Below are 17301 nucleotides of genomic sequence, written 5' to 3'. Positions count from 1 at the left end.
ACATCCATGCAGATCAATGCTGCTGATTTATATAATTTAATTCCACGGCTGATTGCATTGTTTCATATACGTGTATAACTATAGTCAGTCTCGCATCTTAGCAGTCAACTATTTATAGCAATAAATAATTTATTAAAAGAGAACACTAGTTGATGCTTTACGACTGCTAGCAGATCAACCCCCTCTTTCAAAAGTTTCTGGATCCAGGCCTGCGACTCAATAATTCTTTGATCTAATCAATATTTAATTTATTTTATTTTATTGTAGCTATCTTAGCAACAACAACATGACCCTTGCCTCTCTTCAAGGATGTCACAACCTTGCAAAGAAGAGCAGATCACTGTAGCATGTGTACAAACCCATTGAATTGCAATTAAAGCGACACACATGTCTTTGCAATGCAGATCTATCGTAGCACCTCTAAACAACTTTGGCAAACTTCCACAAAACTGCCTCACATTACCAATGATCACAGAACTGTACGTATAAACTAAGTGAATGACGATAATACGGGTATTACAAGCACTAATCGTTTTTGAACTATTTTAAAGATGGTTTGCAGACTGTAATATCTCAAGTCTTCACCCAAATGCATTTCGAAGACTAAACAATTTGCAAAGATTGTGAGATACTGTATTTAATGATCATGTCAACTTTTAAATTGTTGTGTTTGTGTTCAAAATGTTTCTTGTAGAGACTTAAGTAACAACAAGATACGTTGTCTTCCACCAGGAGTATTCCAGAACGCCACCGCTATATATACATTGTGTGTTTATCAATCTAGAGCAATCTGTATGTTGGATAACTGGAATGTATGTATCATTGCAGAAATCTGGGTTTCAATAAACTGACCACAATTTCTGGCTCTCCATTCAGACAAGGACAGCAAGTGATGGAATTGTTAGATAAATTTTTTTCAATTTAGAAACCTCGTTCATGATACGATGTGTAATGCTATTCATTTGCAACAGGTTTCTACACCGCAATCTTTTAGTTGAAATCAACAGCACCCTGTTTCAAAAATTACAAGGGCTAGTGATACTGTGAGCTGCACACATTAATTGTGTATACAAGTGGTGTGTTTGCAATAATAGTGATACATACATACAATTGTATTTCATCCATTTACAGAGCTGCATCCGGGAATCAACTGACAAGTCTGCCTGCAACCATCAGTAAACAATGGCTGCTAAAAGAAATGTAATTTATTGAAAACAGACAGACAAATGGACAGACAGAAAGGCAAACAGACGGATGGACAAACACACAAACAAATAGACGGACAGACAGACAGACAGACGGACGGACAGACACACAGAAAACCAGACGGACAGACAGAATCTTTTGCATGTTAGTAGTGGTAATGAACGCTGCCATAACAATAAACAACAAACGAGCAAACAAGTGTATCTCTATTTTGCTGAAATATTTTGTTTAGACGTCTCATGGAAAACAAGTTTACAGTCCTTAGAAGAAGCGCATTCTCAGGACTGCAATTTCTCGGTTCTCTGTAAGACAATTATAAGAAAACAAGTCATCTCCTTACTGTGCTCAATATTACAGAAACCTGATGAACAACAACATATCTACTGTGGAAGACGGAGCTTTTCTTAATTTGTCTTCAATTGAAAACATGTTTGTAAATATTACAATTTTAACTTCTGAGTATGAGTTGCCTCGTATTCCAAGATCGTCTTGTGAAAGAATCAAGACGTCCAGGCAAGTGTACTCGAAGCTATAGCTGCTGTTTGTGTCTTCACAGATATCTAATCGGCAACGCTATTACGACACTAGCAAACAGTCTGTTTAAACCATTCATGTCGCCTAAGACAACATTGTAAGAGCTGCCTCATCTTTTCTATCTGCTGTCATCTACAGTTTCTCTATGTTATATTCAGTTGGTTGGATTGCAGTCAACTCAACCATCTGCCACATCCTCCAGTCAACGTGACTATGTAAATATATATGTACCACAGCTGAACTTTTGAAGCTAGCTAACTGAATTGTTACAGTCAATGTGTCAAGACTGGTGGAGTTGTGACAATTTATCCTGGACGCGGAGAACGAGGACATGTGGAATGCGGGCGTTTCGGATTTGTTTGTAAACCATACAATAAAGGAATGCGTAACTGCTCTCAATGTCCCTCGGGAAGTTACACCTCTAATTATCAAACATACCACGGACCGATAGCTAAATGCACTAAATGCCCAGCTGGTATGTAGATTGAAAGAGCACGTGAGTGGCTCTTTAAATGATTGATATTTCTGTAGGCGGATTTTATCAAGATGAAGCAGGAAGAAGAAGCTGCAAGCTATGCGTGAACGGCACATACGTGTCACCCCAACACAATCCAGGCACAAACCCTCTAGACTGCTCGGTTTGCCCAACCGGGACGAACACCACAGTGCAGGCAGGTCACAGAGCCTGTCCGTGTCTCGAAGGTTATTACAGACTACAACGATTCGGTCCTTGTAGAGCCTGCAACGCCACCGACCCCGGATTCGCTTGTACAAATGACTACCTTAATGTGAGATCTGGATATTGGTGGCAATGGAACCACACTAGCCGTGGGCAACAGCAATATGTAGAATTCACTAGAGATATCGACTTAGCAAAGGACACTGTCGACTATGATCAAACAAAAGTCAACTTTACTCGCAAACTGCCACTAGTTTATCGTTGTCCAGTGTCTGCCAGCTGCCAAGGTGGTGTTACAAATGAGGAAATGTGTTCGCAAGGGTATAAGGGGCCTCTATGTTCGCTCTGCTCCGACGGATACTTTTCCTGGTTCAACACATGCCAGCAATGTCCCGCATTATGGCGAAGCATTTTACAGATTTTGTTCATTGTCCTGCTCGTTATTGCATTCTTTGTTGCTCTTTTCATGGCAGACAAACTGCGAATGGCCGGTGTTACTACTGTTGTGGATCAAATCGCTTCCAAAGCAAAGATTATTGTAGGTTTCGTGCAAGTCATGTCTGGAGTTTTGTCCGCCCTATCGTATGTTCCCTGGCCAAAGGTCCTACTTGCGGTGGGTAGTTGGGTAAAGAACATAGAACTGCAAGTGGTAGAAATGGCCAATCCGACGTGCATCAACTATCAATTACGATTCAACTCGTTGCAAAAGACAGTAGCCAACATATGTGTGCAGTTCATTGTCATACTCGCTATCGTCGTCTACTACTATGTTCGATATCGCATTCTTCCCTACTGGTGGGAAACATTGCGTCCACAGCCAAGCACTCTTTCACTGGCCAGACGATCGTGTCTGCGCAACAGCTGGTGGATCATGTTTCTCTGCTATCCATCTACTACTGCCAATATCATGGCCACACTGCCATATAAACCTTGGACATGTATAAAACTTTGCCTTTACAACACTCAGCGGGATTGTTCATGGTATTTGAAAACCGACATGAGCATTCGGTGCAATTTCAATAGAGATGATCCTAACAGAGTTCTCTTTATCATCTCTTGGGTTTGCACATTCTATGTCATCTCTTTACCTTTTATTCTTCTATGGGGTCTGTACAAGCGACATCGTAAAGCTGTGGGAAATGTTGATCCTACTGAAGATGAGCAGTTTGTATCTTTGCGTGACAGAAGAAATTGCGTTGGCCACGATCTCCTTCAGTCGATCGAATTTCTGGACGAGAACTACGAGGCAAAGTTCTGGTTTTGGGAATTATTGGAGATCTCAAGGAAATTTCTCCTCATTTGTGCTATCGAATACTTTGGTAGCAATAGTTTGTCTGGTGTCGCAATCGCAGCTCTGATTGCCAACCTCTTCTTGTTATTTCACGCCCAATTCAAGCCCATCAAGAGAAAATCTGAGCACTGGCTGCAACTTCTCTCTTTGCTCGTCATTTCTCTGAGTCTCATGTTGGGCACGCTGATAACTCTTGAAGAAGCCACGTCAGACGAACTCTCTACATCGAACGATGACGACAGACTTGTTTTCTCAATCATATTGCAGGTGATACATGCTGCCTTTGTGATCTATCTGATCGGTGAGTTTGGATTTTGAATTTGAGGGCGGCTCTCGATAAGTGAGTGTGAAATGAATACAGGAAATGCAGAAATTATAGCCACACAAGTGATTTTCTTGAAAAATCACATGAGCTTATCGTGGGCTCAAAGTATTGGCAAATAGCTCTGCAATGCACAAGACAATAAAATGGCTATTTAAGTGTCAGTGTCACAGCACTGAGGATCGAGAGCCAGCCTTCAATTACTTGTTAATATACTTTATTATTATTATTATTATATTATTACTATTATTATTATTATTATTATTATTATTATTATTATTATTGCAGGTCGCTTGGTGTATTCTGTCTATACTGCTGTTAAGAAGGTTCGTTCTACCAACAGTCCTAGCAAGATTGTCAACTTTTTTATTTATCTTTTCACCGAAGAAGATCCTAAACATCACGAGAGCTCGATTCAAAACGAACATAATTTGCCAAGCCTAGTTGGTGATGAGACAACAGAAGAATGAGGACAATAACACACAGTTAGTTGAGGCAGAAGCCATCTACATTGATGTAGCAATTAGAAGTAACGGAAATTGCCACAAATTAGACTTTGTGTTGAATGAATTCAAGCAATTCAAAGTATCCACCAATTGGATTTGTTTTGTAGCACTTACATAGGTCAAGTGCGTTTTCGCCAGAAACGGCATTACAACATATAATAGCAAAATCACAACAAAAACATGACATCGCAACATAAATATAGTGATATCACAACATAAATATAGTGACATCTCAACATAAATATAGTGATATCACAACATAAATATAGTGACATCTCAACATAAATATAGTGATATCACAACATAAATATAGTGACATCTCAACATAAATATAGTGATATCACAACATAAATATAGTGACATCACAACATAAATATAGTGACATCACATTATAAATAGTGACACCACAACACAAAAAAGTGACATCACAACATAGTGACATCACAATATAAAAGTGACATCACAACATAGTGACATCACAGTATAAAAAGTGACATCACAACAGTGACATCACAATATAAAAGTGACATCACAACAAAAAGTGACATTACAACACAAAAAGTGACATTGCAACAAAAAGTGACATTACAACATAAAAAGTGACATCACAACATAAATAGTGACATCACAACTTAAAAATTGACATCACAATATAAATAGTGACATCGCAACATAAAAGTGACATCACAACACAAAAAGTGACATCACAACAATAAAGTGACATCACAACAAAAAGTGACATTACAAAAAAGTGACATCACAACAAAAAGTGACATCACAACATATAAAGTGACATCACAGCATAAATAATGACATCACAACATATAAAGTGACATCACAGCATAATAGTGACATCACAACATAGTGACATCACAACATAATGTGACCATCACATGAGCATCTCCAAGTTTGAAATAAAATTCCAAATTCACATTGACAGATAAGCCACTGTCGATAATCATACGTTAACATTAGAAGCAACCGTTCCAGTGCTAACAAAACCGATAGGCCATTGTATTGTAGGTTACAAGTTTAGAGTGTAATGAGACTATCACATATGACATGCTGACATGTGGTACCATCAATTATGAAGATACAGTAAGAGGAAATAGCATGAAATCGTTACGGTTCTGCCTTCGGTTCTCGCACGAGACACAACAGCTTGTCCATTTTTGCTATCTCTGTCTCGACGGTCGCGTTCTTGTCCTAAAATCGACGTTCTCTGAGTCACACTAAATTAGAGGGGCTGAGCAATAGACTTACCTGCAATGCTTTACGGATGTTAGGAGAAAGCTTCAAGCTGGATACGGTACCACTAGATTAGACACACCAAATGTCATCATAGTTCAAAGTAAAGCTTGAGTTCAAATGATTGTGTGTGTGTCTGTTTGTTTGTGTGTTGTGTGTGTTTGTTTGTGTTGTGTGTGTTTATTTGTGTTTGTGCGTGTGAATGTGTTGTTTGTTTGTTTGTTTGTTTGTGTGTGTGTGTGTTGTGTGTGCGTGTTGTGTGTGCAAGTTTGTTTGTGTTTGTATGTTGTTTGTGTGTGTAAATGCATTTGTTTGTGTGTGTGTGCTGTGTCGTGTGTGTGTGTGTGTGTGTGTGTGTGTGTGTGTGTGTGTGTGTGTGTGTGTGTGTGTGTGTGTGTGTGTGTGTGTGTGTGTGTGTGTGTGTGTGTTGAATGTGTGTCCATTCCACATCTCATACAAGACTAATGAATCTACTCACCTGTCATCTCCAACAACAATGATTGGGTGATGTTGATTAAAAGAAATGTGGGTAAGAATAGACTTCTTCTTACGAGTTACTAACACAAAAAATAAACCAATCAAACTGTGAACACAAAGAGACACCAATAAAATTTATAACAACAAGAATAACTATCAAGTCAACAAAAGATAAAAATAGACAAACAAACAATCAGATGGTCAAGCATGCTTTACCATATGCAACATACTTCGTTTTTCAGACTACATATATCAACAATCAACAATCAACACAGTTGTCTTAAAGTACCTTTTTGTTCACACAAAGCCTCATACTTGTTAATGCTCAGGTCAAACACATGCACCTACACAGAGAAGCATCGACTACAGCTCAGTAGATACGTACAACAAAAGTGCTGCAAAGTCTCTCACCCTGCCGTCTGTCGTCACGGCAGCAAACACGGTACTGGAGTATGGGGCCCATGCCACGTCTCGTACGGAACAATTCAAATCGAACGTAAACACAGGATCTTCTCTAGAACACAAGAAATTGTCCATCAATGATTGTCGGTCTTCTTGTCACACACACACACACACACACACACACACACACACACACACACACACACACACACACACACAACTTGTTATTGTAATGCACCTCATAATTACATGATCATTCATTACAAATGCATTTAGTCTACAAAATCATAAAGATCATTTGTTATACCCCAAGTATACGTACACATTGGCGACAGGAATGGGATTCAAACCCACATCTCAAACCTCAATTTTTAAAAAGCATCTTATTCGATTGCCTGTCATCCATTTATCCTATGCATGTAGCTTTAACACCAACCAGTCACTCCATTGCTCTAGCAGTCTATACCTTTCAGTCCCTATCTGATAGTGTCTTTGTTTCCCTGTCTGATGTCATCTAGCTACAAGTTCTGTGTGTGTGTGTGTGTGTGTGTGTGTGTGCGTGCGCGCGCGTGTGTTTTACCGCTGAAACTTGGGTGCTAAAAGCTCAACACACAAAAAGGCTAAATGTCTTTCACAATCGTTGTGTGAGAACCATACTTGGAGTCAACAGATTTGAGCAATGGCAGGAGAGGTTAACAACACGAGTTTTAGCTGAAAATTTTGGCATGCATTGGACAATCCCTGACATCATAATGGAACAGCGATTGAAGTGGCTGGGTCATGTGGGTAGAATGAATGAGGAACGACTTCCAAAGAAACTGATGTTTGGGGAATTGAGGAAGACAAGACCTTGCCATGGAACAAGAAAGAGATGGAGAGATCTAGTTAGTCAAGATCTGCAATTAGTAGATACCAAAAACACCTGGTACCAGAGATGCCAAGACCGGAATGGGTGGTTCAGTCTTTGTCAAAGGGGTGTTGAGAAGGTAATCACAAATCGTGGGAAAAGCAGATGTGCAGCAAATGTACGATTCCAAGGAGAAAGTTTGTTATGTGAATGTAGGAGATCATTTAGACGACAACGCGACCTCACAAGACACAGGCGGTTTTGTCCTAGTAATTTGCCAGTTGCCCAGGAGCACAATCCAAGGGCCCCGCTATCATAGTTTCTTTTACTATGGGCAGCTTCAAGGTTCAAGGTTCAAGGCGTGTTTTACACCAGACTGACGGCTTACTTTTGTGTATGGTCCCATATCTTGACTTTCCAGTCGGCACTGCATGAGATGAAAATGTTGGGATGATAAAGATTCCAACGGACAGTATACACCACCCAACCATGCGCCTAAAACAGACACATATCACTTCGAGAAAAGAAAAAGGATTTTAACAAATGCCAGACTGAAAAATAGTAGACCGTTTAACAGACAGATGAACACAACGGTAGGCAACAAGAGTAACTAGGTCTGACTGAGAAAAGACCCAATAAATAAATCATAAGTAATTGAAGAAAGAATTAGATTGCATAGACAGGATGCTGCACTCCACGGTGGTACAAGACAAACAAACAAACTAACAAACAAAAACAAGTAGACAAACAAATAAGTAAACAAACAAACAAATAAACAAGTAAACAAATAAAAACAAATTAAAAATAAGTAAACAAGTAAACAAACAAGTAAACAAACAAGTAAACAAACAAACAAATAAACAAATCAACAAACAAATAAAAACAAATTTAAAAACAAGTAAACAAACAAGTAAACAAATAAACAAACAAGTAAACAAACAAGTAAAAAAACCAATAAAGAAGTCAGCCAACAAATCAATAAACAAATCAATAAACAAATCAATACACAAATCAATAAACAAAAAAAACAAATAAAAAAACAAGTAAAAAACAAGTAAACAAACAAGTAAACAAACAAATAAACAAAAAAATAAACAAACAAGTAAACAAACAAATAAACAAATGATAAAGAAACAAATAAACAAACAAGAAAGAAACAAATAAACACACAAACAGACAAACAAGTAAACAAACCAACAATTAAACAAACTAGTAAACAAACAAATAAACAAATGACAGATAAATATTAAAAACAACAACATAGCAATTACTATTAAAAACAGTGGTACAAGACAAACAACAAACAAACAAACAAACCAAAGACAAATAAATACAACAATGCAGCAAGTATTATTAAAAATAGTGGTACAAGACAAACCAACAAACCAAACAATTTAATAAACAAACAAGTAAACAAACAAGTAAACAAACAAGTAAACAAACAAGTAAACAAACAAGTAAACAAACAAGTAAACAAACAAGTAAACAAACAAGTAAACAAACAAGTAAACAAACAAGTAAACAAACAAGTAAACAAACAAGTAAACAAACAAGTAAACAAACAAGTAAACAAACAAGTAAACAAACAAGTAAACAAACAAGTAAACAAACAAGTAAACAAACAAGTAAACAAACAAGTAAACAAACAAGTAAACAAACAAGTAAACAAACAAGTAAACAAACAAGTAAACAAACAAGTAAACAAACAAGTAAACAAACAAGTAAACAAAATTATAGATAAATATTACAATACAACAAATAGCATTAACTATAAAAACAATGTTACAAGACAAACAACAACAAACAAACAAATAAAAAAACAACAAATAAACAAACAAACAACAAATTAATACAACAATATAGCAAGTATTGTTAAAAACGATGGCACAAGACAAATAAAACAACAAACAAACAAATGATAAACAAATAAACACAACAATCTACTAATTACTACAGAAACACCAAAAGAAACATAAGAGCCACGTTTCATTCTACACACCGTCGTGCTTGACAGAAAAACATAAAAAAACTCACGTGAAACGTGCCAACATATTCCTGGTTGTATCCCGTTGAACACATATGAATTCGTCCGTCTTCAGTTCCTAAACGAATGAACGACTGACTATCTAACTTGTCACTGCAAAGTGGCCTAAGTGGTTTGGTGGTCATTACCGACAAGGTAGAGATATTCGTTCGAACGATGAAAATCAAACGTCCTTCCGTGTTCTAAAAGAGAATTAAGATATTAGGTTGTCAACGTAGGCAGTCAGATGTAAGAAAATAGTAATTAAGTCAAGTCTTGAAGCTCTCTCTGCCTTCTAATTGTTTATGGTTCCTAAATCTGATTTTACGAATGTGTGCTCGTGTTTTGTGTGTGTGTGTGTGTGTGTGTGTGTGTGTGTGTGTGTGTGTGTGTGTGTGTGTGTGTGTGTGTGTGTGTGTGTGTGTGTGTGTGTGTGTGTGTGTGTGTGTTTGTCTGTCTGTTCAGCTGTCATTGTGTCTGTGTGTCTGTCTGTTTTGATTCTAACACAATAAGTCAATTTGTCAGTCTGTCTGTCTGTCTGTCTATATATGTATGACTGTCTATCTGTTCTGATTCTAACACAGTAAATCAATCTGTCTGTCTGTCTATATATGTATGACTGTCTATCTGTTCTGATTCTAACACAGTAAATCAATCTGTCTGTCAGTCTGTGTGAGTATGTCTGCCTGTTTGCGTGTTTGTCTGTTTGTTCATCTGTCTTTGTATCTGTCTGTCTGCCTATCTGTCTGGTTTGATTCTAATACAATCAATCAATCTGTCTGTCCGTCTGTCAGCTTGTCAGTGTGTGTGTGTGTGTGTGTGTGTGTGTGTGTGTGTGTGTGTGTGCGTGTGTGTGTGTGTTTGTCTGTCTGTTCAGCTGTCGTTGTGTCTGTGTGTCTGTCTGTTTTGATTCTAACACAATAAATCAATCTGTTTGTCTGTCTGTCTGTCTGTCTGTCTATATATGTGTGACTGACTGTCTGTCTGTGCTGATTCTAACACAGTAAATCAATCTGTCTGTCAGTCGTGTGTGTGTGTGTGTGTGTGTGTGTGTGTGTGTGTGTGTGTGTGTGTGTGTGTGTGTGTGTGTGTGTGTGTGTGTGTGTGTGTGTCTGCCTGTCTATGTGTTTGTCTGCCTGTTTGTCTTGTGGCTGTCTGTCTGACTGTCTGTCTGATTTGATTCTAATACAACCAATCAATCTGTCTGTCTGTCCGTTCATCAGCTTGTCGGTCTGTGTGTGTGTGTGTGTGTGTGTGTGTGTGTGTGTGTGTTTGTCTGTCTGTCTGTCTGTGTCTATCTGTCTGTCTTTGTATTTATCTGTCTATCCATCTGTCTGTCTGCCTGTCTGATCATCAAAGGAAAGACAAGCTCTTCATGTGACTCAGTACGTCCTTTCACCCAGCTCAATCATTCTATCCATCAGCTGCCCACTTAACCTCTCATTTGCAGCTAACTGAATAATCAGTCTTACAAACTACACAAATAGCAGCATAAACTTTAATAACTTTCACACTTCCTTCTGTTCTAACAAGCCAAGTCGACCAACCCTACCATTTCCATGTATTTCCACTCCTCCAGGTCCTACAGCAACAGGCCCACCAGGCAGTTTCAAGACCAAGTAATCAGTGAATCTCAATTCATTCTAAACCACCAACAAAGAATGTCCTCAAAATGCACCAATGTGTACAAGTGTGCAAAGAGTACCTTTATGATTGTCCAACAGACAACACGTCCATCAGCACCAACTGAGAAGAAATTCATGTTGTTGTCAAGATCGTTCTTGCGCCAACGAACCTATAAAGACAATAATGAAAGAATTAAAATTGAAAGCAGTTATTCATTTATTTGGCTAACACACACACACACACACACACACACATGCACACACACACACACACACACACACACACACAACACACACACACACACACACATGCACGCACGCACACACACACACACACACACACATGCAAACACAAACAGACATACATACATACATACAAACAGACAGACAAGCAGACAGACAGACAAACAGACAGAAAGATTGACCGAATAGTGTGTAGTAATGACTCTGTAGATGATAACTACAAACATCAAATGGCTGTTTGTTAGAGTTTTTCTTCTATGACCACTACGCTTGTTTACTTTAAACTCTTAGTGATACATGTAGCTTTCTCTGTATTAGCGTTCATGTTTTCAATAAACGTTCTTTGACAGATAGACAAACAGACAGACAGACAGACAGACAGACAGACAGACAGAGAAACAAAGAGATAGACAGACAGACAGACAAACACACATATTAAACACACACAGACACAGACACAGACACAGACACAGACACACACACACCACCACCACCACCACCACCACCACCACAAACACAGACAGACAGACAGACAGACAGACAGACAGACACAGACAGACACAGACACAGACACACACACACACACACACACACACACACACACACACAACCGACTGACTATATCACAGCATGACACACACCTCCCACACAGGATCTAGATGCTGTCCCGATCTCGCATCACACTTGTACTGTGGATGCGTACAACTCTGATTGATATCATACACAGCAACTGAACCTAAAAATGCTTAAACTTACACGCAAACGTACGAATCAAACTAGAATACAAAGCACCATTATAGTGACCGACAGCAATCAGTGATGTGTTGTCAGGATGTGGGTGAATGTCAATGCAGAGGACGCCACTCTCGGGTGTTTCAATAACATATCTACGTCATACAACAGAAAGAGAAGATAAAACGTTAGAAAATTATCCTATCCAGGTGAGATGTATAGTACAGTCTCCTTCATAGACCTTCCTAACATGCGCAAGAAGCAAACGCTTGTTTAGTAGCGTGCGTTAACGAGAATAAGTGACTACTTTTACACTGTCCCGTATGTGTATACAACAAGCAGCTTTGCTGTGCAATGTTTCTCTGCATGTCCACGTGGTTTGTGCATTAATTAACCTGTCTGTCTGTTGTCTGTCTGTCCGTTGTCTGTCTGTCTATCTATCTGTCTGTCTGTTGTCTGTCTGTCTGTCTGTTGTCTGTCTGTCTGTTGTCTGTCTGTCTGTTGTCTGTCTGTCTGTTGTCTGTCTGTCTGTTGTCTGTCTGTCTGTTGTCTGTCTGTCTGTCTGTCTGTCAGCCTGTTATTGCATCTATTATCTGTTTCGTTCTGTGTGCATCTGTTTGTGTGTCTGTGTGTGGTTGTGTTCATACTCTGGAAATGATGGGTTTTTCATAGAGTAGAAACCTATGATGCCACCAACTTGATTCAAGAATTCATCTAAAAGAATTAAATTTGATGACACACAATGACATGTATGCAAGTGCACACACACACACACACACACACACACACACACACACACACACACACACACACACAACACCACCAGCACACTCTCATGCACTCACATGATCCAAACCCCACTGCCAATAAGTCGTTGTACTTTGCATTCCTGAAGCACAACCACAATTCATACAAATAATGAAAACGTTAACACCGACGTATCTGTCTTACCAGCAAATAGCTGTGACAGTGAGTTTCTTTGCTGGGCTGTAACTAAATTTCCAAAGAGGAAGAAGAGTTCCCTGACCTGCTTTGAATTCATCTGATTGATCCTCCCAATACTTGAAGTCTAGAAAGTAGAAAGCAAAATATGAGATTATAATCAATATGAATATAAATAACAAAACACACACATAAACAAATACATAAACAAACAAACAAACAAATAGACAAACAAACAGACGTACAAAGAAACAGATAAATAAACAGGCAGACAAACAGTCAAACGGACAGAGAAACAGACCCACAAGCAGCAACAAACAGGCAAAAACATTAACAAACAGACAAACAATAAACAAACATGCAGACAAACAAATAAAGAAACAAACAGACAAACAAAACAAAAGAGACAAACAACAAACAAATAAACAAACAAACAGACAAAGAACAAAATAGCCAAACAAAAAACAAACAAGCAAACAAACAAACACAGACAAATAAACAATAAAACAGCCAAACAAAGAAACAAACAGACAACCAATTAACAAACAAACAAACAAAACAAAACAAACAACCAATAAATAAATAAACAGACAAACAAAACTAACAGACAAACAAAAACAAACAGGCAAAGAAATAAACAAACAAACAAACAGACAGACAAATGAATAAGCAAACAAAGAGACAGGCAAATAAACAAACAAATAAATAAACAAACAAACAGACAAATAAATAAACAAACAAAGAGACAGGCAAACAAACAAACAAATTAATAAACAAACAGACCAACAAACAGACAGACAAATAAATAAGCAAACAAAGAGACAGGCAGCAAATAAACAAACAAATAAATAAACAAACAGACAGACAAATAAATAAACAAACAAAGAGACAGGCAAACAAACAAATAAATAAACAAACAGACAGACAAATAAATAAACAAACAAAGAGACAGACAAATAAATAAACAAACAAAGAGACAGGCAAACAAACAAATAAATAAACAAACAGACAGACAAATAAATAAACAAACAAAGAGACAGGCAAACAAACAAATAAATAAACAAACAGACAGACAAATAAATAAACAAACAAAGAGACAGGCAAACAAACAAACAAATTAATAAACAAACAGACCAACAAAGAACAAAACAGGCAAACAAAAAACAAACAGACAAACCAATTAACAAACAAAGAACAAAACGACAAACAGAAAACAAACAAAAACAAAGAGATAAACAAAAAACCAAAACAAACAAACAACACGACCAGACAGACAAGTGGACAAAATACACTACAAAGCATGCACAGCAGACCTTGTGCTATCTCATCATAGATATTCTGATTCACCATCCGTTCGACTATCCTTGCAGGCTTGATGAGACGAGATATATCATCGCTCTACACATCAAAAACATAATCAACATTCCTCCAAGTGCTAAACATCATACAAAGCCACAAATGTTGTCGCTCTAATGTAGACCTCAACAGCAAATCTTTCAGTTGAACCAATTGAAAGATCAATCAAAACACTAGTTGATTTCAATGAATTTAACTGTGCTGTTCCTCACGTCTCAAACATGCCAACTCTTTGACAGAAATCGTGCAAAAACGTAAAGCAATTGACTGCTGCAAGTTCGACAATGGCAAACACTATGCACGTTGAACATGGAGTCAGCTCAGTGCATGCATATCAGATAGACATCAAAGTATAGGCTGAAGCCCGGTTCACAGTACAACGCCGGCACAGCGTCCTGCGAGCGTCCTGGACACTGATAAGGATGCTCACACAAGCATCAGCAAAGACGCTGGTGCTGGACCATTCACAGTATTGCGTCTGACGAGCGTCCATCGCACAAAGAACACACTGCGACAGTGGTCTGGCGCTGCAAAGTAACCACGTGTGTACAATGTACTCGCGACAGACATGGACGACGACGTTTTGCTTTTGTTGCACTGCTGCGCCGTAGTCTTGATCAAGCGTTTTCTATCATCCTTATGTCCTTGTACTCCTTTGACTGAACTTGCCAAACGCAGGAAAAACCACACACACACTCAATGAAAACTTCCATCGACGAATCAATGATCGATGTCATGTGAACGAATAGAATATCCCGGATACGTCCAGTGACTGACTTTGATTGGTTGAAACGGAGCACGTGATGTCATCGGATGCTGGGTCACTTCCAGCTAGGACGCTCGATTAGAACTTTTCTCTATTCCAGCATCGTGGACGCTTGCCTAGCGTCGTGCAAGTGTAGCGGACGCTGACATGTTCACAGTGTGACGCTGACGCTCGCTCGTCAGTGTCCAGAACGCCCGCACGACACTCATGCCAGTGTTGTACTGTGAACCAGGCTTTACACACACCACACTGACGTATACCAATGACCCTAAACTACCTTCTCTCAAGGCAAGAGATCTGGCTACACTTAGGAAGACCCCAAGGGTGATAAACTCCGTCCATCATATCCACAACAAAAAATTTGCCACACACACACACACACACACACACACACACACACACAAACACACACACACACACACACACACACACACACACACACGTGCACACACACACACACACACAGAAATGCAAAACAGTTTACTTGATGTTCCATGACTGATGTTTTCTTCTTTTTCCAGTCGTCTTTGCCTGTAGATCGTACCGGCTGTTTCTTCTCTTTCTCTCGTTCTTGTCGTTCGAGATCCTCGAGATATGCATCGTGGATTTGCCACTGAAACGAATGCGGTTGAATAAATGACATTGAGATAAGACAACCAAAATGGCATGAAGGCAAAATACAAACAGATAGAAATACTAACAGACAGACAGATGAAACAATACAGAAACAAATAGACTGACAGACAAGAAAGGAGACAGACTGAGACGTACAACTACTGCAAACAGTGATATGCAGTAAGTAAGCCGGTTCACACTATTGGGACTGAGCCAGACCTACTAGACATGTTTGTCTGACCTGAGTGGCTGAGCCTGAGAAATTGGCCCTTGGTGGTGGCTCAGTCATTGTTCCATCATCCTGCATAGAATACAGTTAGAGCGACTAACTGACAAAAAGCAAGACAAACAGACAAACAAACAAACAAACACATGAATAAAAAACAACTAAATAGATAAATAAACAAACAAACAAACACATAAACAAACAAATAAATCAACAACTAAATAGGTAAATAAACAAACAAATATATTATTGAATAAATAAAAACTTAAACAAGTAAATAAACAAACAAACAAATAAACAAATAAATACATCAACAACTAAATAGATAAATAAATAAACAAACAAATATATTATTAAGTAAATGAAAACTTAAACAAGTAAATAAACAAACAAACAAACAAATAAATAAATAAACAAATAAAAATTAAATAATTATATAAACCCCATGCCTCAGGGGTGTAGTAAATATGACTATAAACGCCTCCAAATCACTTCCGTAGGGCAGAAGCCGCAGAGCACTTCACTCATATATGCAATGTTTTCCACTTTCTTCAATGTCTTGACTTTGAATTGCTCAACCGTTACCAAGATAAGCAAAACATACATGGAAAGAATTCCATGTGACTCGTTTGGCATCCCAAATGGTGAGTGGATCTGCGAAATTCTGCAGTATACTCAGTCTTCACTAGTACTACACGCACATCTAGGGTACACCATGAAAGCAGTAGAAACGTTTAACCAAATTTTCAAAGCCTTCCAAATGCTGGAAGTCTACAGCTAGAATTCATCGATACTACGTATGCACACTACAAGGAAACAAGAAATTAGAGCCGCCATGAAGTCAACACAAACACAATCTACGTAATCAAGAAGGTCTAGCAAGAAAACAGGGCCGAGGTATAATGTACTTTCTCTTTTTCTTGTCGTAGAGTGCTTGAACATCGTGAATTTCTTTCCTCTTGTGAGAGAAACCTCTAGACTGCATGCGAAAAGGCTAGTCGTGATCATAGCAATGGTAGTGTTCCCTAGAATGCTAATTGATAAAGAACACCGAGACCAATCTGCTTCAACCCTCAGTGGTATAAATCGCACATAAACCCGACCTGAAAAAAATCACGACCGCAAATGTGCGAACATTTCCTCATCCCAGTTCGCTCGTTTGAAAACCCTGATCTTAAGTCTCTTTCCAACATCATTCACTAGAAATTGAAACAGTTTTACATTATTAGCTGTGCGGCCTACTCATTTTCGATCACACAGC

At 38.4% G+C, this 17301-nt stretch overlaps 2 protein-coding genes across 2 annotated transcripts in view; one reads left to right on the top strand and one right to left on the bottom strand.

Moving 5' to 3' along the window:
* The first annotated feature begins 1752 nt into the window (after positions 1 to 1752).
* LOC134188073 (putative leucine-rich repeat-containing protein DDB_G0281931) lies at positions 1753 to 4611 on the top strand. Its single transcript, XM_062656255.1, has 5 exons — positions 1753 to 1837; positions 1899 to 1955; positions 2013 to 2215; positions 2272 to 4011; positions 4321 to 4611. Exons 1-5 carry the CDS (start codon positions 1818 to 1820, stop codon positions 4500 to 4502), a joined length of 2202 nt encoding a protein of 733 aa, XP_062512239.1. The 5' UTR covers positions 1753 to 1817; the 3' UTR covers positions 4503 to 4611.
* An 831-nt stretch (positions 4612 to 5442) lies between these two features.
* The window catches only part of LOC134187781 (dynein intermediate chain 2, ciliary-like), an 18582-nt gene continuing 6723 nt past the window's right edge, over positions 5443 to 17301 (bottom strand). The window contains exons 9-26 of the mRNA XM_062655932.1: positions 16056 to 16115; positions 15684 to 15812; positions 14391 to 14475; positions 13087 to 13204; positions 12981 to 13024; positions 12783 to 12849; positions 12196 to 12290; positions 12045 to 12139; positions 11241 to 11330; positions 11088 to 11178; positions 9685 to 9738; positions 9547 to 9614; positions 7901 to 8007; positions 6675 to 6777; positions 6553 to 6607; positions 6265 to 6343; positions 5802 to 5853; positions 5443 to 5744 (exon numbers count right to left, since the gene is read on the bottom strand). Coding sequence (XP_062511916.1) covers positions 5661 to 5744; positions 5802 to 5853; positions 6265 to 6343; positions 6553 to 6607; positions 6675 to 6777; positions 7901 to 8007; positions 9547 to 9614; positions 9685 to 9738; positions 11088 to 11178; positions 11241 to 11330; positions 12045 to 12139; positions 12196 to 12290; positions 12783 to 12849; positions 12981 to 13024; positions 13087 to 13204; positions 14391 to 14475; positions 15684 to 15812; positions 16056 to 16115 — 1476 coding nt within the window. The 3' untranslated portion in view covers positions 5443 to 5660. The remainder of the gene's footprint in view (positions 5745 to 5801; positions 5854 to 6264; positions 6344 to 6552; positions 6608 to 6674; positions 6778 to 7900; positions 8008 to 9546; positions 9615 to 9684; positions 9739 to 11087; positions 11179 to 11240; positions 11331 to 12044; positions 12140 to 12195; positions 12291 to 12782; positions 12850 to 12980; positions 13025 to 13086; positions 13205 to 14390; positions 14476 to 15683; positions 15813 to 16055; positions 16116 to 17301) is intronic.

The sequence above is a fragment of the Corticium candelabrum genome, chromosome 12, assembly GCF_963422355.1.
Source record: "Corticium candelabrum chromosome 12, ooCorCand1.1, whole genome shotgun sequence".
NCBI classification, from domain to species: domain Eukaryota; kingdom Metazoa; phylum Porifera; class Homoscleromorpha; order Homosclerophorida; family Plakinidae; genus Corticium; species Corticium candelabrum.
This window is presented reverse-complemented; position numbering and strand designations above follow the sequence as displayed.

Coding starts and splice junctions, on each gene's coding strand:
- LOC134188073 (XM_062656255.1), top strand. CDS start 1,818: ATGTCGCCTAAGACAACATT. Junction 1,838..1,898: donor ATGTCGCCTAAGACAACATT/GTAAGAGCTGCC, acceptor TGTTATATTCAG/TTGGTTGGATTGCAGTCAAC. Junction 2,216..2,271: donor ATGCACTAAATGCCCAGCTG/GTATGTAGATTG, acceptor ATATTTCTGTAG/GCGGATTTTATCAAGATGAA.